At 49.8% G+C, this 22,829-nt stretch overlaps 1 protein-coding gene and 1 long non-coding RNA gene across 2 annotated transcripts; one reads left to right on the forward strand and one right to left on the reverse strand.

Moving 5' to 3' along the window:
• The first annotated feature begins 177 nt into the window (after positions 1–177).
• LOC130156707 (uncharacterized) lies at positions 178–9,067 on the forward strand. The gene is made up of 3 exons (XR_008824570.1): positions 178–2,543; positions 7,575–7,682; positions 7,966–9,067. It is a non-coding gene; the product is annotated as an uncharacterized LOC130156707 (long non-coding RNA).
• A 32-nt stretch (positions 9,068–9,099) lies between these two features.
• LOC130156701 (cytochrome P450 4B1-like) lies at positions 9,100–22,674 on the reverse strand. Its single transcript, XM_056355361.1, has 12 exons — positions 22,348–22,674; positions 18,279–18,423; positions 17,572–17,616; positions 16,915–17,042; positions 15,239–15,363; positions 14,969–15,120; positions 14,303–14,409; positions 12,597–12,787; positions 11,922–12,055; positions 11,214–11,278; positions 10,602–10,684; positions 9,100–9,853 (listed from the first exon to the last, which is right to left on the reverse strand). Exons 1-12 carry the CDS (start codon positions 22,525–22,527, stop codon positions 9,685–9,687), a joined length of 1,524 nt encoding a protein of 507 aa, XP_056211336.1. The 5' UTR covers positions 22,528–22,674; the 3' UTR covers positions 9,100–9,684.
• Positions 22,675–22,829: the final 155 nt, after the last annotated feature.

The raw sequence follows: 22,829 nt of genomic DNA on the forward strand, positions 1-22,829 counted from the left end.
TACCATGGTCAGTAGTTAAGACAAGGAGGGGGAGAATAGCAGAGCAGTACGATGAGCTGCAGCAAGGTTGAGGGCATGTCTAACCTGATAGAGAGGTGTGATGGTCTGCGGTCCTGGTGAGTGCTCCTTTGTCTACACAGCATCTCAACATCCTCAAAAAAAGGCTCCACATCACCACATTTACCTCTTCAATGCAATGCTTAGTTGGGACCAAGTAGGATTCCTTCTAGCAATCCCTGAAGGATCTTTGCAGAAGCCTGGAATTGCTTGGAGGGAATTGTGGGGTTGGTGGAGGGCTTGGACTGGAAGCCTGCTACATGTAGGTAACTTCTAGGCATATTGCAAAGAGGATGATCTCCAGATGTGCTGAAATAATTTCCCATTTGGATGCTGGGATATTGTGAGGATCAAATGGGTTATCAGCTGCTAAACCTGGTAGTAGGATGGGCTTCTACATAGGAGCTGCTGAATTCTGTGGGTCTTTCTTTTCAACTGAACATGTCTCTAAGACAAAGGTCTTCTGGTGTTTGGGCACTTTCCTTTAGTTTTTAGTCTAAATTATGCCATGGCAAATCGAAACCCATGTTTTCTGCTAGTGGAGTCATTTTACTGAAAAAAATACTGTTTATCTGATGTTCCTTGCCCAGATCTATCCTTTTTATAACCACAGAGACATGGAGATCATAGGCTGAAGTGAATGTGCACAGCCCCAATGAAAACATTTAAATTTTTTAGACAGAAAGAATATATGAAAAAAGTCTTACACAACCCCCTGTCAGGGAATTACCTGGCTCCACAAAAAAAGTCTGAAAGGTAGTGGAGTAACTTTTCTCTTAGCTGGCTTGTGGCCTATTCGTTAATTAATGATCACAAAGGTGAAGCCACAGGTACAGACAGTACCATCTGTATTTCAGTCTCAGGGAGATCTAAAATGCCTGGCTGCTACTAACCCATGTAAGGGGCTGACAATAGATTGCTGGTCCGTTGTGATGTGCTGCTCACCGAGAACAAGCCGAAGGTCATGTGTGTGCCAGTCTGGGGGTAGCTTGGGAAGGTGCTCAGCTGCCAAAGCCAGACTCATCCTGTGCTCTTTGAGAGGAAAATCAACAGACTACAGAAATGCTCAGGTGTGGTGCACGGCACCCTTCAGGAAGAAGTGTTGTTAAAGTATCTCCCTTTTCACCTGAAATCTTCACATGCTACTTCAAGTTCTCAACTCCTCTTGGGAGCTCACAGCGTAAAGCCCCATATTTGAGGGCATTTGGGGCAGTTTTACTTCACATCTGTGCAGATTCCCTTGATGATATGTACAATCTAATTCAGGATGGCTTTTTTTTCTCTTCTTGGGTGGGTAAACTAGTGCACAGAGCAGGAAGACTCATCTGACCCTCTGCCCAGCACAGGCACTGCAATATTACCTGTGTGTCCTTGCAAGGGAGAGGATTTGTCCTCCCTGTCGTGCAGCTAGAGGATGCTGAGTGCTGTATAAACACTGAATCTCACAGCTGAACAGTTCACAGAGGGACCCTGTGAGTTCAGGTGGCTCCACCTTCATGTCCCTTCAAGGGATATTTGTGCATCCCACTGCTTCTGTCTCCTCTTGGAAGTTCAGCTGTGGATTTTCTGGGTGAACATCAATCCCTCTGCTGATGTTAGCTAGTGTGGTACATGGTCTCTGTCATGTGTACCATAGTTCTCAGGTTGGGATAAGATATTTTGCAAATGCTTGGGCATGACCTGTTGGAAGCGGCAGTTTCTAACAGTGGCCTCCAGCTTCAGCAGCGACAGCGTTTCCAGAGCTCCTCATTTACTGCTGTGTTTGCATCCTGAAGCTGGCAGCCTGGACATTTCCACATAAGATAAGATGAGAACGCTGACATTGAGACACCTGCCATCACGGGTACCCAGGGCACAAAAGGCACCGGGCATGGCAGCTGGCCAGCCAGCTCCTGCCATGCACGCCCAGATGCCTGCTAAATTTTGGGCTAAAGAGGGGGTCTGTCCATTGCTTCTGCATGCTGGTAGTAGAAGACTGCTCTAGAAACACACTTTTCCCTTGAAAGACACCAACTCCATGATCTACTCTTAGTCTGTTCCTGGGCTGCACATACCCTTTTGCTGGTCTGCCAGTGTTGTCTGTAACACTGAGTTTCTTCAGCATTTCCCTAGAAATAGCGATTGCATAAGTTCCTCAGCTGAGATAAAGTGACCCAGTCAACACTACAGCTGTCTGCATGGCACTGGGCTTTCCTTAGCATGGCGGGAGGATGCATTGGACAAAGCCAACGGACACAGCTGAAAGTCTTTTATATTTCCTCAGACTTGTGTGCTTCGGCTGCCTGAGCTCTGTCCTAGCACATTTCTTCGCTCCCCGGTGTGACTGTCCCCTGAATGGGACCCCTGTAACTTACATTAAGATGGTGTCTCTGGTTCTTCAAACTGGGAAGAAGAGGAAGGGGGGGTTATATTCTCTGGCTGGCATTTGTCATCCTGCTTTCTCCCCACCAGTTGCTGGCATGCTGCATCCTTTGGGCCAGAGCCTGGTAAGTCATTACAGCCACATCCTGCAACAATTTTAAAATTTAAAGAACACACTGACTGTCCTTGTGTTGCATTGGAGAACAACCCTGGCAGGCACTGAACACCGTTAACTTTTCACACACTTGGCCATCTTCATAAAACTAAGCGTGTGTAACTATGCCGAGCCAGCTAGATCTGTGTGAAAGTTCAGAGAGTTAAATGTTGTCCTACAGGAGGCACAAGGCTGCAGGCTGTCAGGTTAGACATGTCTTAGGAAAGGCTCTGGCTGTAACCAGAGCAAAAGGCACCTGATCTGTCATGGCAACTTCACACTCCTGAGCAGGAGACCCTGACTCCAGGGATCTCACGGCCATGGAATGTGTAGTACACATTACCTCTAGCTCTTCCTATGATCCTCCATCTGTCCTGCAGCACCATGATGAATGGGCTTCCCATCAGGAGAGGAGGTGGTGCAGGCTGGTTAGCCAGCTGGCTGGCAAGTGTGTGGGTTGCAGTTGGTCAGGAACCTCCTGTTGATGCTTCTTGCCTACCTGAGGAGGAGAAGGATGAACATGCAACACAAGGAGCCACTTTTGAGCTGTCAGAGCCAGGCTCTGCATGTTGCCTTCAGAACGTGGGGCTGACCTAAACAGACTGGGCAGGTGAAGGGTGTGAGGAGAGCAGTGTTACCAAGTGCTTTCTCTTGTTATCAGATGAGGCTGTAGAGAGAGTTTGGACAGGTCTGCTGTGATGCTTTGGATTAACCTTGAAGTTGGGTTCAAGTGGTGTATGCTACAAGAGACCCCATTCACCATCTCCAATGCATCATGGACTCTGTCCCAAAACTATCCCTCCTCCAGGCTTTTTTTCCTCTCAACTAGCTCTAAAATGGCCTTTAGGCTCTTTCAGAGATGCCCCTTTAGGAAACAGTCCATAAACAACTAACCTCTTGTCTGGCCTTGCCTGTGACTGTGGACAGGAGGGAGAAGAAGGGGAGCTCTGTGGGGCTGAGGATATTGGAAGGTGGGATTGCTACTGTGGGTCCCTCGTGTGAAGACCTGCAGCACGCTCCTATATCCAGCAGTGTCATGTAGTTGGGTGCCTTACAGTGTCTACGAAAGGAAAACAGGGAGATTTGGAGGTTGAGCCTTTGGTCAGTGCCAATGGAGCTGTTTTGGGGTGTCCTGTGGCACCTACCCCATTACCAGACCGTCTGACCTGGATCTGGCTGGCACCTTCCAGCAATCACCTACAAAATAACTCAGAAATCCCCAAGACCCACAGGCTGGTGAAGTCGCCGGCATGGTCTCAGATGATACTTTTATAACAACACAGAAATTCTCACTGGTGACAAAGTCCCTGGACAATGGGTTTGACCATGGGTTACTGAGCAGGGTGAATTTTTACCTACCTGGCTCCCTGACAGTTATTTAATAACCAGTAACAGCTGTTGAGTGTGGAGCCAAGGCGACATGGGTTGTCTTGAAGGTCAAGGGAGATGTCAAGCATTGAGCTGGTAGGCAGGGAACACGGGGGACAGAGTGGCTAAACCCATGTTTATAGGGATTTGGAGCAAGAAGCTGAGCTTGGGTGTTGGCAAAACTAGATGCCTCATCCAGCCTCCAGCCTCTGCGTTTTCTGCTTCACTGGTGGAGGGGAGACAAACGCCTTTCTCACCTGTTTCAGAAGTTTCATGGAAAGAGGGGCCATGAACATTTGGTCTGACATTCTTTAGCGCAGCCCAGGGAAGATAACTCAGGGTTTTTTACGGGGGAAGAAACCATGGAAGTTTAAAAGGGAAAGTGAAGTGGCCACAGAGCCACAAGTGGAGCAAAATGAAAGGGGCCAGCACTGGTTTGGTCATCGTAAGGGACTGGGACAAGGCCAGAAACAGTCTGCTCAGCACCAAGACAACCTACAGCCCTGTTGCTCCCAGGCACCCCGACTGAAGTACGGAGCCTCTGAAAGAAGATTTAGGCATGACAAAGCAGCTGCAAGGGTCCCCAGCCAGCCGGGGAGGTCTGGGGAGGTCAGCAGGGTGAGCAGAGGCTTGGCTTGACCTTCTGGACATCTGGGGCTGGCAAATACACAGGTGGGTGCTAAAAGGATGCTTCGAGGGTCCTGAAATATTTGCAGAGAGCATCGGCCCGGCTGGCTCGGTGGTGTGGATGCCCACATGACAGCAGTGTGTGCACGGCAGGGCAGGCCATGCACGGGCAAAATATCCCAAGTTGGGCTGAAGAATTCCCATCCCATCCGGCAACCATGGGCACATCAGGCTGAGGAAGTTGCTTTTGAGGTCTTGGGAATTTCTCCGCTTAATTTAGACACCTAAACAGAAGGAGGAGAGGGTCTTCCTCACTGATTTAATCATCGTTGGCACTCGTTGCAGAAGAACTGGTTTACTAAGCAGGTGAAATTTAGGTAGTGGATCAGTACTTTTCCCCGGAGCGTGACCTTGCTGCAGCTGCTTTCCCCGGCTGTGCCTGTGTTTATTTGGGTAGGAAGAAGAGTCCAGGCCCATCTGTTTCTGTGTGTTCCTGCAGCGCTTAGTGCTGACAGACGAAATGTAGCTGTAATGCCAAAAAAAAAAAAAAAAAGTGTTTCAAGCTTCTAAACACATGAGGAAATCACGGCAAGAGCCCAGCAAGTGTTGCAGGGTAATGTGAGCTGCCTGGATCCCATCTGAACACACATGTCTTGAGGATGATTTTATATCTGGAAGCATTTAATACAGCTGTCTTACAAATATGTGGCGATACTTATTTAATTTACGGGCTGCTTCCAGTGGAAAATCCCAGTGCAGTTTAGATGGAAGTTGCTGGTCCCATCTGATAATGGAATTGCTCGGAGAGCTGCCTGGGTGCTGTGCAGGGACTGCAACCCCCAGCAGCACGAGCCAGCTGCTCTTGCTGCTGGTTTTACTGCCTCTGTTGTGCTTGGCAGCGTGTGAGAAAGTACCGGCACTGGTACGGATGGGTATCCTTCGTGTGACTGGGATGTGGCTGTACAGCTATTATGACAATCTCTGTTGGAAAACAAATAACTGCATGAGCATATGGTGTCTTTACTCTGCCATTATTACAAGACCAAGCTATAGCAATGAGAAAAATCCAAGATCTTTTTAACCGAAATAAAGACTTACCTAGTTGCACCCCACCTAACCCCTCTCATGAGTTCTCGTTAAATTATTTATTTGAAGGTCTGAATCAGGCAGTCCAAGGTCAGCTCATCATCTTTGCAATTACCCTTTCTGCAGAGAGTGGGGAAGGATTAGAGAATGAGGTAACCTCTCTGCATCTAGTCCTTGATTTTATTGCTCTGAGTTATACATCCCATGTGACCAGGTCTTTTTATTACTGCCATGCGTCTAATATCTAGGAGCGGAAAGGTAACTGGGGGAAAGCACTCTCAGAAATTATATTTGGGAAATATCTGGTTTGCTCTGGCACCAGGACATAGTTGCCTCAGAAGCCCCGTTGCAGCCTCAGCCCAGCTCTCCAGTTCAAGAGCAGAGCAGACACAGAAGATGTGGGATCCAGGATGCGGGATGTGGGATGGTACAGGATGTGGGATACAAGATGCGGTATGTGGGATGATGCAGGATGCAGGATATGGGATGCAGGATGCAGGATATGGGATGCGGGATACAGGATGTGAGATGCAGACTGGCTAGCCTGGCATGCAGTGCTGGCCCATGTGGCTTGGGGAGATTGGGAGCTGGGCTGCCATGCGTGACATTATTTAGAGGAGTGTGACTCTAGCTCCTGGCCTCGGAGGGTGTTAGCACCAAGGAGAGCTTTGTGCACAGAGCTGATGTTGGATTTGGGCAGGCAACAGCAGGGGGAACCGGGCTCTGTTCCCTTCCCATGCCAAGACACCACAAACACAACAGAGAGGAGGAGGGGAATGCTGCCATAGCACCTTTCCTTTCCCTCTTCAGAACTGAAGAGGCAGATTTTTAGTGAATCCTAAAATTCATGGAAGGAACAATGAAGGCAGAAGCAGTCTGGCTTTTCCATCCAAGGGCCAGGAATAACCAAGTGTTGGATGATCCAGTTGGGAAACCAGCTGTGCAGGCTTTCCTCTACCCCCGATCCAGTCCGCTCCCCAAAACCAGACCAGAGGTACTGTGCTATAACCTCACACTACATTTGTTGCCTTCTTTGGGATTATGCAGCAAAAACAGTGACCTGCTCTAAAACCTCTGAAAATGCAGATTCCCCAGACAACCTATCTCAGGGCTTGAGAAACCTTAGGGAGTGCTTTATGCTGTGTAATCTGTATCTACCTAAATGCAGTTTAGCAGCTGTAATTTATTTACATGAGGGCTGTTATGCCAAGTTTTCCTAGTTTGATACCCTTTTACCTACTCCCTTCCAGTGGGTACACCATGATTTCAGCATTGTGCTCTTGCTCATCAGGTGTTCTTGCTTTAATCTTTCACGTTTACATGCCAAAGTTCGTCACTCGTTTTTAGATGGTATTTTTTTCAAATTTTATCTTTAAAAGAAAATTGAATCCAATACAGAGATGCACGTCATTTGCTTCTAGTGACTTCAGCTATTTTGATTGATTTTTTTCTCATTTTACACTTTAGAATATGTAGGCAAGGTACATTTTGGAATAAATGCAGTTGCCTTTATACTACAATCTCCAAGCAGGGTTGAAGGACACTGTCTCATTTCATCTAGTGAAAGGAGATGCAAGTGAAAAACTTTTGAAAAATATTTGTATTTATGTATCCAAGTATGACGTTTGCTTTGATTGCAACAGTAGGGTATTATTGATTCATTTTACCTTTGTCAAACTCTATATTTACGAAATACCTTTTTGAGACATTGCTGCCTATCCATCCTTTCTCCTCCTGGTTTTGTGCGGTGGCTGTTCCTGCTTTTGTGCTTATGGATTCCAATCCCATTCACTTCAGTATTGTTTTCAATTTATCAAGATAGTTTTGTGTCCTGATACTACCCTCCAAAGAGCTTGCGGTGTCTCATAGTTTTGTAACAGTTTACATTTTAATAAGCACACTCTGTCTCTCTCCATTGCAGGGCTATCTCTGATTTCAACTCAAGAGCTGTACCTTGCATCTGAAGAGGGGACAGGTGGCTGGAACATGCCATATCATTAGAGGATGTGACCAAGCAGCTTTGAGCCAGGTGCATTTACTGCTTTCCTCCTGGACCAGAGCCTCACCAGAAGGAGATAAATCATTGCTTTCCTTTAACTTATGCCAGCATATAGAATGACCCAAGTTTTTTTCCTTGCAAGCTATGGATACAAATCCATGGGGGGGGTGTGTGGGAATCTTTTTGTATTTTTTGTGCACTCAGGCTTAACAAAGTCGTAACTGGATTCAGGGTGAAGCTGGATGATGCAGACATGTCTTTTGTGTTACCCATGCACACTGGTGATTTCTTTCTTTCACCATTTCTTCTGCAGTGGGATATTACTGAATCCTAGCAGTTGCTTCAGGGCAATCTGGAGGTTTTGCTCATAGGAGGGATTAATTTGTGGCTTGGGTGCCTGGAGCACCATGAGGCATGGAGATCAGAGGTGAAGCTGGCTGATGGATGTGCCCTCTCGAGGCTGCTTGGCCAAGCGAGCACCCCAAGGCATGCAGGTTTTATTGACGGCAGCTGGCTATGCTGGCACAGAGGTAAGTAGAGAGGACACAGGAGGGGTTTGGGGGGGCTAGGTGGTAGCTGTGGATACAGCTGTGGTTAGAGAAGATATGGGTGATGTGGCAGAGGAGGTGCATGGGTAACCCTATTGCATAATATACTGATCTGTTTTTTGCAGCTTCTTAGTTACAGCTGTTCTGAGGACGCCTTTGTTGTGGCATTTGCAGTGGGTTGGTAATACGCTCAGTGAGAGAAAACCCAAGTTATCTGTATTATCTCATTTATTATGGGCATCCTTTGTGCATTTAAAATTAAAATTGGACAAAACCTTATGTTCAATGTAACCTGTTAACGGCGCTCACCAGTGATTGGGGGCAGTGTTGTTAGTGGAGCACAGTGTATCCCACAAAAAGGCCCTCCTGTATGCCACTCTGCTTTCTGTCTGCTTTATCTCTGCAGATGAATGCTGTACGAAGTCAGCCGCTGGGTTGCTGCACAGCTGCCTGCTCACGATGCTGGAACCACAGTCAATGTCACTGTGATGCTAATTGCAACAGCAGCAGTTGGGATTTCCCAGTTTGACACTTTCTACCCCAATAATGATTCCTGTAGGGGCAGAGGACAACTCGCTAGTGTCCTCCGGAGTACCTCAAGCATAGAACTCTGACAACTTTATCAGCTTAGGAAAAAAAATAAATAAAAGGAGGACAAACCCCTTTCTAACTGTTAGAACTCCTCCCTTGCAGCTTTAAATGAAGATTGCACATTGGACCCCTGTTTAGGTGTTGCCCATGGAAGGAGATGCTGGGTTGGCTGTGGCTGGGCTGGACACCCCCAGGGTTGTCTCTTGCTGTTCATGGGTTTCCTCTCCATCTCCCATTTCTAAGGGGGTTTTACACTGTATTTATGACAAAGTGGGCAAGCATCACAATAAAAACAGATGCAGCTGCTGTTACAGGAATAATTACTGGTTTATTAACACAAAAATTACAGAATATTTTGCAGTTTAGGCAGAATTTCAAAGTTTTCAAAACTGGACTCAGTGCTTTCAACAAAACAGAAACACATGAAGTGCGAGAAGAGACAGGTCTGCCATGGGCTGTCCCTGCTCCAGGAGAGGAGGGCTGACCTCTACGCACTGAGGAAGGTACTGATGATGGAGCAGGGCTGGGAATGGTTATGGATTAGGCCAGGACATGAGTGCAAAGGCCGGATTTGGTAAAAAGGAAGATGCTGGGACCTGCAGATGTTCCCAGGTCAGGTCAGCCCTTACGGCAGGGCAAGAGGGCAGCCAGTGAAGGGGCATGGCCACACCTGGCTGCTGGAGACTAGCGCTCAGAGCAGAGTGCAATGGGTCTGTGCAATGCCATCCAGGCTACCTAGGCCCAGGACACAAGGGGCTTTCAGCTGGTAGGAGAAGCACAGAGATCAGGAATCCTCATCCACAAATCCTGCCTTGCACCTTTTACCCCAGAGTAACGTTGTCCCATCATCAGCTTGGTCCCTCCCTCTGGCAAAGGCAGATTGTTTTCCAGCATCAGCCGATTTTCTTTAGATACAGGTGAATCCCATTCTGGGAGCGAAGGGTGATCCTAGGTATTTTGAAGGGAGGGTTGGCAGGGTCGGGCGAGAGCTCAAAGCGGAGCAGGGTCAGGGCCAGCGCCACTTTCATCTCGTTCATGGCAAACTGCTGCCCGATGCAGTTCCTGGGGTAAAACAGCAGCTCAGCCACTCCACCTCAGCAGTGGGCACAGCAAACCCACATGGTCAGATCCCAGCCCTCTCCCACCAGCACACAACCCTTCCCCTCTGCAGCTCTAGGGGCCCCAGGCAGTGTTTTGGGTAGCAAAAGCAGGGGCATGGGCTGAGCAGGGGGAATCTGGGGGAGCATCGGGAGCTCCTGGATGCATGCTCGGTGAGCATGGAGGAGGGATGGGGAAGCCAAAGGAGAGGCAGGCAGAGCCAAGGTGGTGGGTCTCCAAGCAGGAGCGGATCTGCAAAGTGTTTGCCTTGGTGAGGTAAGCACAGGGCGAAGGGAAGGACTGGGAGCAGGGGAGAAGGGGGAATCAAAGGCCTGGGGGGTGGGATGGAGGTCTCTGTATCAAGGAGAGGAGGAGAGCAGTGAGCCCAGGATGCTGCAGGCTCCCTGCGTGATGCCAGGACGATGCTCCACGGCTTTGGGACCTGGCTCCCTGTGCCCAGGCGAGGCCTGGCAATGCTGCCTTCTTATTTTGCCTGCTGGTATCAGAGTCCCTCTGGCATAAATGCTTTTTATATGCTCATGAACTGTTTAACATCGCAGGGCCAGGACCTCAAACGGTGGTCTCTGAAAGCACTCTGTGAGTGTTTCTCCAGTAGCAATTATACCAGCAGCACACACTTCTCGGGCTGAGCAGTTCCCGGGGATGCATGCTTTCTTTCCCCACTACCCCTTCGCTGTTCAATACACTTTACCTCATTCCAGCAGAAAAAGGCAGAAAGGCGTGAGAGTGTCTGCCTGAGATGTTCTCTGGGGAAAACCGCAAAGGGTCAAATACCTGGAAATTAAGAATACGCAGCAAGAAAAAGTGATTATTTAAGAAACACAGTACTGACTAGTATTTTCAAAAATGTGACACCCCATAATTTCTGAACAACCCCACCGGAGAGAGACTTTATTCTTAGATGGGCTGAAACTCATACACCAGACTCCCTTGCTTTCCACTGAGCCTGGCAAAGGTGTTGCCAGGATAAAACAGACACAGGTATGAATCCTGGAGAGTTGGGATTCAATTCTCCACCTGTAGGCTGAGCAAAAAATCATCTTTTTGCCTGATATTACAACAAGCTCTTCGGAGCACTTTGTCTTACTGTTTGTGCAGCACCCAGCCCTAATGCTGGGGTCTAACTGCCCTGTGCCGCAGCTGGCAGAGATTAACGCTAGGCAGTCACATCCCAGTGTGGTTCCCATGGGCAAAGTTGTTGGGAGCAAGAGGGGCTCTGCTCTCCTGCTAACAGGTGAAGGGGACATTGGAAGAGGCATAGCACAAAGGGGAAAAATTATTAGAAGGGCAAAAGAAAACTCACCAAAGGGTCTTTCCATACTGCAGGGTTTCTGTGAATGAGATAAATGCTTATTGCGGCGACACTGCCTGTAAAGCAATAGAGAAGAAAAGAGCTCATTGACAAAGAACCTAAAGGGAAAGTTGCAGCATACTCACACAAAGGTCTGACTAAATCATCACAGTCTTATCTGTCAACTGGAAACCTATGAGGGTTTTGTCATTGGCTTCAGAGAAGATGAAACATTTTCCATTCGTTTAGTTGTAAGCAGCCAAACGGTGGAAATGGGGAAGGCACCGGCACCATAGGTGCATCATCCCCCCACCAACACCGCCTGTCTGTGTGCCAAATCAGAGAAGGGAAGGAGCAGCACAGGGCAATTCAGTGCCGCAAGCTGGGATGGGACCATTCCCTGTCCCCCTGTGCCTGCAGTTTGCCAGAATGGGTGAACCATGAACTTGTGCTTGGCCGGGACAGAAGGGGCTTTGGGCACTGGCACAACTGCCCTATAGCGACAGTGGCAGGAAGGACATCACAGGGATGCTGCTGTACAGCCCAGACCTCAGTCTATCAACAGAAGGCCAACATCTGCACAGTCCTATCTGAAACATCTGCGCCGGCGAGGAGCAGGTCACAGAGGCAGGGCTGTTGCCTTTGCTCTGTGGCAGGCAGCGAGGATGCAGCTGATGTCCAAACGCACAATTTTCTGAAGCAGCAATGGGATTTACAGACCTTCTGGCAAGGTGCGTCCATCGGGGAAGGTGATGGGTTTGCTGAGCTGCCGGGACACACCAGGCACTGGTGGGTAAAGGCGAAGGCTCTCCCTGATGCACATGGTGCTGTAAGTCATCTTGCCCAGGTCCTCCCTGCCAGGACAGAGGCAGACTGAGGCCCACACTCCCACTGCTGCCCTGCACTGGGAGGTCCACTGCCCCATGGCCATCAGCCCCCTGCGCAGACCCCCTTGCAACAGATGGGGCATACGGAGGGACCCACAATGTCCAACCACAGGCTGCTGCAAGCTGGGGACCCCAGGACACTTCTGAACAACCTCTGAACATGCTCAAGTGCAAAGTGACAGCAAAAGGTGAAAAGCTGTGACTACAATGTCCTGTGGCAAGAAAACAGGACGGAGCAAAGAGCAATGTTGGCGGACCAGGTCTTGGCACGGCATCCAGCATGGGCCTCCTGGTCTGGAGTGGTTTTTCTTGTGTTTGCCCCAGTAATACAAGCCCTGAAGGGCAGGGAGGCAGATTTAGCTAAAGGATGCAGTATGTGCTCCACCCTATGAAGTCCCTGTGCATGCAGCAGCCTTTAGCACCCCAGCTTTCAAGCCTTGAAGGCATTGCTCACTTAGAAATGGCAGTGATGGGGAAAAAAGTCACCAGCTGAAAAAAGCAACCTTACCACTGAAGTGTCTCCCGGTGTCCCAGGATCCCCCGGATCTCCTCCCGGCACCGTGCCTGGTGCTCGGGGTGTGATGCCAGGCAGTACAAGAGCCAGGAGATCCCACTGGCTGTGGTATCATGGCCCTCAAACATGAACGTGTCCACCTCGGCACGCAGGTCCTCATCAGACAGTCCAGCTCCGTTCTCGTCCTAACAGTCAGGAGACACTTTCAGTGGCCCATATATATATATATATATGTAAAATATATTAAAAATATAAAAAAATAGATAATAGAGATAATACAGCTAATATAGGTGATATATATATATTAAAGTGGCCCAGATATCACAGAATGGTTGGAGCTGGAAGGGACCTCTGGAGATCACCCAGTCCAACCCCCCTGCTAAAGCAGCTTCACCCAGAGCAGGCTGCACAGGATTGTGTCCAGGCAGGTTTTGAACATCTCCAGAGAAGGAGACTCCACAGCCTCTCTGGGCAGCCTGTTCCAGTGCTCTGTCACCCTCAAGGTAAAGAAGTCTTTCCTCATATTCAGGCGGAATATGTATTATTCTTGTATTTCACTTCATGCCTGTTGCCCCTTGTCCTGTCGCTGGGGACCACTGAAAGAGCCTGGACCTATCCTCTTGGCACTCGCCCTCAAGATATTTATAGACATTGATAAGATCCCTTCTCAGCCTTCTCCAGGCGAAACAGGCCCATCTCTCTCAGCCTTTCCTCACGAGGCAGATGCTCCAGCCCCCTCATCATCTGTGTAGCCCTCCACTGGGCCCTCTCCATTAGTTTCCCATTCCTCTTGATCTGGGGAGCCCAGCACTGGACACAGCACTCCAGGTGCAGCCTCACCAGGGCAGAGCAGAGGGGAGGATCACCTCTCTTGACCTGCTGGCCACGCTCCTCCTAATGCACCCCAGGATCCCACTGGCTGTCTTGGCCACCAGGGCACACTGCTGGCTCATGGGCACCTTGCTGTCCACCAGCATTCCCAGGTCCTTCCCTGCAGAGCTTCCTCCCAGCAGGTCAGCCCCATCCTGTACTTGTGCACAGGGTTGCTCCTGCCTAGGTGCAGGACCCTACAGTTGCCTTGGTTGAACCTCATGAGGTCCCTCCCTGCCCAGCTCTCCAGCCTGTCCAGGTCTTGCTGAAGGGCAGCGCAGCCTCTGGTGTATCAGCTGCTCCTCCCAGTTTGGTATTTTCAGAAATTTGTGGAGAGGGATCTCTGGCTCTTCATCCAGTTCATTGGTGAATAAGTTGGATGAAGGGACAGTGTAGACTCAGTAAGTTTATATATCTATATTTATACGTAAAATATATAAAATACAATATCCCAGGAGGGACCATTATATTATTCCAGCTATTGCAAAGCAGGGTGGTGATGCTCCTGGGATATGTATAAACAAAATCAATCTGTTTAGACTGAATTCAGGGCCCCTTTGCCTTCACTTATAAATTCCTTTATCACCCCATATTAAACCACCAGGACTATGAAATCCCTCTGCATGTTGTATTCCCCAATAGACACTACCAGCATTTCAGGATGAGAAATGGGATCACCTTAGCTTCTCCTCAAATGGGCAGAGCTGGGCCAATTAACTTTAATGGTGTGTGCAGTCCTAAGGGTCTCTGGTAGTTTGTGAGACCCTTGCAAAGACTGAGTGGCTTTTGCACCCTGCTGCCCTACCGCACACCCACTCCTCGCCACTCACTTTGGCACACAGCAGAATGTCCAGGAAGTCCAAATGTCTCTTCTTCTGGATCTTTTCAAATTCTCGTTCGTCTTTAAGGGACTCCTTTCGCTCACGGATCACCTTGTCTGGGGAAGAAAGAGTTAAAGGTTCAGCAGAGGCAGGAGTGCTGAGCTGCAAACTCACCCTGTGAATGCAAAGTTCACCCAAGGGGGTGACCAGTGCTCAGTCCAATACGTGTGCTTCAGTATCCCAGGCAGTTTGGCTTTTTCAGCAGCATGGCAACAAATGCTGTGCACACTGCCATCCTTTTCTGCAAACTTCTTTGCCCACCACAGACTCCTCACCTACTTTACCCTTGCATTAAAATCATGCCTGGGCTGGAAAAGGAAAATCATTCCTTGCATCAGTGTTGCCTGCAGCACCCATCCTTTCTCTCAGGAGTCTGGCCATTTAACAGGAGTGTTCCCAAAGAGGAATGCCTCCGTTAGTCCAGTTTAATAACCCAGGAGCTGTGAGACCCCCTTGCTTCATGCCTAGATCAGACCACTGCTGCAAGCTGATGCTCTGCTTGGATCCCAGTTCTGAGCCTCCAGGCAGGATCATGGCGTGGGCAAAGAGGTAACTCTGGTCAGCCATCACCCATCCTGTTTGAAAGGTTTGGCAAAAGATGGAGGCAGGGGATACCTGTGTGGTCATGAGCGAGCTGGCAGACCTTCCTGAACTGAAATCCGTGGGGACTGAGCCAGTAAATGATGTCATTGTGGTAGGGAAAGATGCGGAGGCGCTGGTGCACCATGTGGCATAGGTTGTAGACCGCCTGGATGTAGGTGTTTTCCCTGGGGAGAGGGAGTGGTGGAAGTTTGTCAGTTTGGGAACTTCATGACAACCAACTTGCCCATTTCCCTTCTGAGGTGCAAACTTTTTTTGCCAGGGTTTGGGACAGCCAGCACTGACCTGCTGGTCTGGCAGTTGCTGTGACAACTGAAGGCACATTTCATGATGCTATCGAGAGTCATCAAGCTGACATGCTCAAAGAGCTCCACCGGTTTCCCGTCTGTGATCAACTGCTCCCATTTATCCTAGGGCACAAAGGAGACAGAAATGAGAAGGCAAGGGACAGTTCTGCACAATCTGCAGTTACCCTCTGGTTAAACGAGTGCTCAGCTAGGGATACATCCCAGAGAAATGGAAAGAAGAGACTCTAGTTGCTGTCAAAAGCCTGGAGAAGGGAAGCCAAGAGTGGGGTGGTTAATACAAGACTTGCCTCAGGCAGCTGCTAGTGTCAGATTCTGGCAGCGGTGGGCCCTGGTACACTGGACCCTGGGGCAAGGGCACCCTGGAGAAGCCCAGGATGGGTGCATTCCTGGGTGATGGGGTGTGTTACCAAAGCCTGTCTCGGGGAGCAGCATGTTCCCTGCACAAGCGCAGTGTATGTCGGCACTGGGCTTCACCAAGTCTGTTCTCAAGCACATATGAGTTTGGTGCTTAAGATGCAAACTTCTGACCCAGGTTTTTCCTCCATCCCATGCTCTGTCACTGTGTTTTTCCAGCATAAAATCTAGGAGCTTTTGCTCAACTTTTCATATAGGGGATCCCTAAAGAAACTATAAATAGCGTCTCTCTTGCCTGGCAGACACGAAATGATGTTGAATCCTCTGTCCCTTCATGGCTGTAAGGAACCAGTGGACTCAAAAGCGGAGAAAGGGAGATGGAGGAGCACAGTCATATCTGAGTTCCTACAGAACTGGGGAAGTGGGCTCGTAGGGCCAGACTCGTGTCCTTAACACATACAACGATTGCCACCTGGTGGCATCGGCTCCCACAATAGGCACTGTGCATTGTCTGCAAGGAATGACAAACTGCCAGGGGCTTGTGTGCATTGCAAAAGCTCTCTTGGCTCTCCAGCCCCTGGCTCCTGGCTGCATCCTGGGCCAGTGGGAGGGAGGACAGTCAGGAACCATGTGGAAGTTTCTGGGGAGGCTGGATGGAGGGAGGCAAAGGAGAAAGAACAGATCCAGCATGCAGCCTCCTGCTGGTCCACGTACACAAAGCCTGGTACCCCTCACCTGTAATTCACACTGGTTTCCATCATGTCCAGCACTGATGGATGGGAGAACAGCGCAGTTTCACTGTGTGTTAGGCAAGGCAGTGATTGCAATCCAGTCATGGGTATGTTGACAGCAAATGATACCCTTTAACCTTAGGTCACAGTAAAGCTCTGTTCCAACCTTTTTATTTTGGGGGGTTTATTATGAACCTTTATTTACTTCAATTCTTCATTTACAAAAACACCTTACAAGAAGTTGAGGTTGGGATTGCGAGATCATGCACAGTTTAGGGATGGTAGTAACATTAATCCTCAAATCTCAGCCACAGAGCCCAAGGCAGTACCAGAGACATAGCCCCTGCAGGGAGGTTCAACCTGCTCATTCCTTCCAACTCACAGGCAGAGGCAGGGATTTGTGGTGCCTCGGAAAGCCTGACCACCAGGACACAGCCTGTCCTTACAACTACCAGGTTGTGAGCAAGGGCGCTGCAAGAAAACTCTGCTCCAGCATTTACCCACTACCCAGTCAGGATCAGGGAAGAGAAAACAAGGCAGAGAGAGGAGCATCAGATATGAGTCCTACCAGCATCACGTTAGTAGACTCTGCCATCAGGGTCACGTATGGTTTCAAGACGTCATAATGAAACCCTGGAGTCAGGAGTTTTCGATGTTGGTGCCATTTTGGCCCATGTAAGATCAGCAACCCGTTCCCTGGGGAAACACAGGCAAGGCATGTTTTGTTGGGCACAAGCAGGCTGCTTTCACCTGCCTGCGGACACAGCCTCTGCCTGCGAGGAGCATGATTAAATCCACTGTCTGAGCTGCTACGAGACAGTATTTCCAAATGTTGCCATCAGCTCTAGGGTTCCCAGGGCTGAGCAGAGCCCTGCTCACTGAAATGATACTGCACTGCCTCCAAAAAGAAACACCCACACAGATGGAGATGAGAAGTTCAGATCAGCAGATGCATTCTCCACCAGTCCTCCACTATGAGCTTCTCCCCTTTGCTATCTATGGACGTATAAGTGGTTCTCATTTATATATATGACTATGTTTGAACTTTCCTTCCTCAAATCACAAAAAATGGCATTATTTAGCACCTTTTTCAATAAAAGTAATGATTTCAGGAAGCTTTTAGCTATAACTGCGTCAAGAACCAAGTACAATGCTGTTTATTTATAGCATGTTCTTGACTAACTTCAGAATCATCCCTGGTAGGCAAAGCCCTGGGAATACATACCGATCCATGGGACAAGGTGTTTATAACTGATGTTATCCTTGGGATCTGTAAAAAAATCACAAAGAAAGAGAAAAGAAAATTGTAAATGTTTCAGTAGCATCAACACACTGGTTTGCAACTGCAAGCTCCCTCTGGGCTCTCAGTTTTTGTTAGGCATAAAGCAGAACTGGTGGCATCCCTGCAGAGTTCATCAGTATTTCACAACAAAACAACACTGCCTGGCCCAGCAGCAAGAAACAAGTACAAAAGCAAGCGCCCAGACTGGAAAAAATATCATATTGGTAGTCCAAAGTCTGTGCTGTGTGATAAATGATTAAACTTCCCAGACGACACTTTTAAGCACCTTTCTCTCTTGATGCACTACAGATACTTCCCTGCAGTAGGAGCCAGGGCTCTAAGCCAAGAAAATAGCTCCCAGCTGCCGCCTTCTCGCTGGGGTTGGGCACTAAGAAAGCAACTCTTCAAGGATCACTTGAGGAAGTTTGATTTGCCAACAAGTGATCTGGAGGGGCCCTGGTCAGCCCTGGAGCCCTGTGCCTGAAGCAGCCAGGGCACGGCATGAAGGAGGAATATCTCTCCATGCCTTTAGATGGTTTGTGCAAGGCAACCCCTCTGTGAAACCCTGCCTTGCTGTGCATTTTTAGGCTGGGATGGGAAATCTGCAGGCTGTGGTTGTTGCTCCACAGCTGAAGGCATCATCTCCTCACCTCCTCTGGCCAACACAGCCTTGGCATAGTCGGGATCAGTGATAACCAGGAATGCTGAGAAACTTCCGAACCACACAGGGTGAGCATATAGGTACTTCTGTGCCCATATCTCCACCTTGTCCAGCACCTCCTCCTCCTTGAGGAACTAATTGTGGAGAAGTAAAAAGAGAAAGAATACACAGATTCAGAGAAAAAAACCAAATAATCTCCCAATACACCGTCTTAAAAAGCTCAAGGTCTTTCTACATCATAAAACCAGGTAATGGCAAACAAGGTGTTGTCCCTCTGAGTTTACAGAACATAAGAAGTAGAGGTGCTTGCTACTTTTAAACCTCATATAAAATAATGCTTCCTTATCACTTGGCCCTAACTATGGAGAATATCCTTAGGGACAGTGGTGGTGCCTATCAGTGCCTGTATGTTATCTGCTCTGTTTCCATGGTCACCCCCGAGAAGATTCAGATTTACCTCAGACAGCATCTGCATTTAGTGGTGCGCAAATACGTTTTCACTTGCACATGGTAGAGCAATTAATACCCTGCAGTCACAAGAAAATACAGCAGCACTTTCATGGCAACCAACAGCATCGCTGCTGTGTTTGCCCTGGTGCAACGATGCCTCCTGACCGGGAAACCTGGGCCACAGCTTCCTCCAGCCGTTTAGGTGGAAAAGGCCAGTGTCCAGGTAAAATGCAATAGAATTAGTCCAAAGTCACCAACGGAGTGTACAGAGGAGGGGATGCTGGTTAACAATGTTAGATTAAGATTTCATTGATTTCCAGGAATTGAATTTAATAGGCAATGAAGAGCTGGTGCTCCCAGAAAGGTTCATCTCTGGTCCTTGGAAGCTGCACCCTGAGGAGCAACGTGAGCACCAGTGTTTGTATAGGCAGCACTGGCAGGTTCACTCTCTGAAAGTGATCACCATTTTATTGCATTTATAGCCAGCATCGTTGCATATTAAACAAGGCAACGGCCAAAGAACAAGTGGAAAGACCGATGGAAAGATCCAAAGTCAGAAACAATAAAAAAAAGATCACAGAGACAAGACTGTGAAGAATTCTCTTTTCTTTGAACAGAAACTGCTCTGCCACAATATGCAAGGGGAAGGATTTAGTAAGCTAGGGCTGACATAGCTGCTGCTGCTTTGACTTGAAGCTCAAAGTTTCATTACATCCACACACTGGTGCAGAAATCGGCCACAAAGTCACCCTATCGATTGAGTCAAGTGAATATTTGCTCAGTTGCTTTGGTGCTGAGTTAGCTCAGCTCAGCTTTTAGTTGGCTAGTGTTTCTCAACCCGGCAGATGGCTGGTGCTCAAATGATCGCCCATGTCAGGCTTATCTTGGAGAGGATGCGCAGGAGCTGTGTAGTGTCTACCTGGGGACTGCACAGGCTGTGTAGGGGCACATCCAGGCTCTGTGCTCCAAGGCTGAGCCCCTGTCCTTGTGGGCCAGGCGGGTCCCTGCAGCATCTCTCATGTGTCTCCTGCATCCAGCAGAATGATGAACTACATCCGGTTATAACTTATGGTAGAACGTTATCGTTCAACTTCTCTTGCTCACGTTCAAGGTTTTGGATTTATTAAAGAGAACCATCAGTTTTTCTGGTTGCAGGGATCAAGTTTTGGAGTAAAAGGAGGCAGCATCCCCCAGCGCCCACCTCTTCAGCAATGCCAGCAGAAGCGGGGCTTGGCATGGTGCCTTTAGCTGAGTGATATTTGAACATGTGAAAGTCCCTTTGATATGGCTGCTTGTGCTTCCTCCCGTCACAAAATCACAGAAAGCATAAATGGAAGTAATTGGGAGATGCTGAGTAAGCCTCACTGGCAGAAGTCCTAACGCTAGAAGCCTTTTCATCCAATCCTGTTTTGGGGGCGCCAGCCTTGGTTCAGGGTCAACTGTCCCTGAGCTGGCTGAGGGTGGAATGGGTTTATTTGAGAGGAGAGGTTACCCCCAAGGTGAGTAACCTCTATTTGCTGTGCCAAGCACTCCTGGAGCAGCCAGAGGCTGTAAAGTGCTACAGGCTGCGGAGGAACAGGAAAGGAAAGCTCCTGCTTCTTAACAAGGGCTCCAGCTACCAGGCTCTGCAGGGAAGACCACCACTTCTACGTCTTCCTCCCTTGGGGGCTTGAAAAAAAAAGTATAATCCCCACGCAGGTCTAAGGAAGGCCTGATCTCATGCTGAAATGCAAGTTTTGAAGTGGATCCAACACTAAAAGCATCTGGGAAGAGGCGCTTAAAGGCGCTTTTAATGACTATGCATCGATAGCAAATGAAGCAGAAAACACGGGAGCTGGAATGTGAGCATGAAGCAGTGCCATGCTCAGAACCAGGCTGGCTCTCCTCCAGCAGCTGCCTGGACAGGGCAGATGCAGGCAAAGGGCTGCCAAGGAACTGACAGCCCCCCTGCGCCCATGGGGCAGCGACCCTGCTCCTCTGCTTCCCACCAACTGTGGCCATGGGAAGTGGGTTCAGCCAGCTCGCTGGCACTCTGGATGGCACTCTGGCTTTTAACTAAGTTGTGCTGCTGCAGTGAGGCTGAACAGCTCTACACAACCTCTCCTGATACTTTAATGCAATTTCTACCAAGTGATTCGGATAAGCGGAGCCTAATACCTAAGAACTCTTTAAAACAAAGTGATGTATTCCCAGAAGACCACCCAAAGCATATATTTGAGATACTAAACAGGTCTGAATCAAAACTGGCAATTAATAATTTTAAAGCAACAGAAGAGGAAACGTCAGTGCTCTCCCTGAATATAGCTCTCAGGTCACCCTCCGAGGTGCATGTAAACTTTGTACTCAGTATGTGCCCAGAGTGTTGCCAGTTTCCTCACTGGCTCAATGGACTGCTGGGCTCTGGGGAATTCAGGAGCATTTAATCAGCAAACGATTAAATTTGCCAACAGGAATTCTTCAGAAAATACCACCTGTGGTAAAAGTTGAGCCATGAACAACCCAGCCACGATGGGACACAAACAGTTAAACCCTATTCCAAGACAAATAGTCACCACTGATAAACAGGCAAACATACTTCATTTATTGCTGTTTTAAAGTCTAACTGGCAGCGCAATGAAGCCCTGACCTGGCCCATCTTCATGCTTAGGTTGCCAAAAGACTGCCCGTCCCGTCCAGCATCCAGCACAGGAAAATTGGGGCGGCCATGGCACAGAGACGAGCCCTGGGAGGTCCCATCCAGATTTCCCAGCTACTTTTCAGGGCGCCAGTTATTCAATGCGCCACAGATTTGGCCAAAGCAGGGCATCAGCAGAGCCCAGGAGCGGTCGGGGTGATTTTAAGCAGGCTTTAGCATGCATGGAAATGCCTTTTGCACCAGGCAGCTCAGTTACTCCTTAGGAAGCTGCCAGTGAGTTGTGGAAATGTTTGCCAAAGAGGCGGTCACCCCGATCTGTGCGGGCAAGCGCATACCTTGGGGATCAGTCACCCGCACCACGAGTGCCCGGAGCAAGGCTTGCTTCTTGTGTATGTGGGTTTAGTTAGTCATGGCTGTAACGCAACCTTAAAAAGACGCGTGGCCCCTGTGCTGGATGCTATACCTGGGATGCATTTTGTGGCTTCAGTGTGACTCGGAATGGCCCGTGCGCTGCCTGGCCCACCTGGCCAGCCGTGGAGGTGACACCAGGTGGCAAGGGGCAGAAGATGCCCTGGGTGCTGGCAGTGGCGCGCAGGTGCTCAGCGTGGCGGGGGCTGCTGCTGTGGCCTTGCCCTGGCTTTCACAGGAGCACAGAGGTGACAGCAGAGCCCACCCCGGGACAGAGCTGCCTCCAGCACCAATGCCGGGCTACATCCTGGCCCAAGCCACCTTATATTATCGTTTGCTTTACTTGCAAGCCAGCTGCCACCTCTTTCCACCACGCATTTTGCAGCGGCCTGCCTGGGCAGCTCTCCAGGCATCGCACGCTGAGAGCGCGGTTTGGATGGCCAAGGAAAAGGATGCCCGTCTTTCCCTTCCCCAGGGACCAGGAGAAGCAGCTCTCCTAGAGCAGAGGGACAAGTCCCACCGGCAGCATCCCCCCGGCCGCTGTGGGAAGCGGCTCCCGCCCTACCTCCTGGACGTGGCCGAAGAGCCAGTGGGTCGGGTGGCCGGGGAAGTCGGCCAGCGCCCGGAGCAGCTCCCGCCGCCGGTGGTACAGCTGGATGGCCTTCAGCAGCACGCAGGTCAGGCAGAAGACGGCAGCCAAGTGCAGCACCCGGGAGACATCCACGCCCAGCCAGGAGAGCTTCATCCCCCCGGCGCAGGCGGCGACCTGCCGCCCGCCGCTACCGGCTGCCTGGGGCGGAGGCCGGTGTCACCTCCCGGGGGGCCCGGCAGGCACCGGCCGCGCCCAACCAATGCCGGGCGGCGAGGCAGGCCCGGAGCCGGACGGCTGCCAAATCACGGCAGCGCTTGTTGGGAGGGGGCCTCGGGGAACGCACCGCTCGCCCGCCGAACGGGCCGGCGGCTGCTGCTGCCCTTCCTCCTGCCGCCTCGCACCTCGGGGGCCGCCGGCGCCGGCCGGGACGTGGGCTGAGGCGGGAGAGGAGCTGC

This window comes from Falco biarmicus, chromosome 11 (genome assembly GCF_023638135.1).
Source record: "Falco biarmicus isolate bFalBia1 chromosome 11, bFalBia1.pri, whole genome shotgun sequence".
Classification (NCBI taxonomy): Eukaryota; Metazoa; Chordata; class Aves; order Falconiformes; family Falconidae; genus Falco; species Falco biarmicus.

Excerpts from the sequence above, each read along its gene's own strand:
- LOC130156701 (XM_056355361.1), bottom strand. The coding sequence starts at position 22,527 with ATGAAGCTCTCCTGGCTGGGCGTGGATGTCTCCCGGGTGCTGCACTTG. Across the intron at positions 14,410-14,968 it reads GCTCGCTCATGACCACACAG|ACAAGGTGATCCGTGAGCGA; the intron begins GTATCCCCTGCC and ends TTTCTTCCCCAG. Across the intron at positions 12,056-12,596 it reads CACCGGGAGACACTTCAGTG|GGAGGACCTGGGCAAGATGA; the intron begins GTAAGGTTGCTT and ends CTGTCCTGGCAG.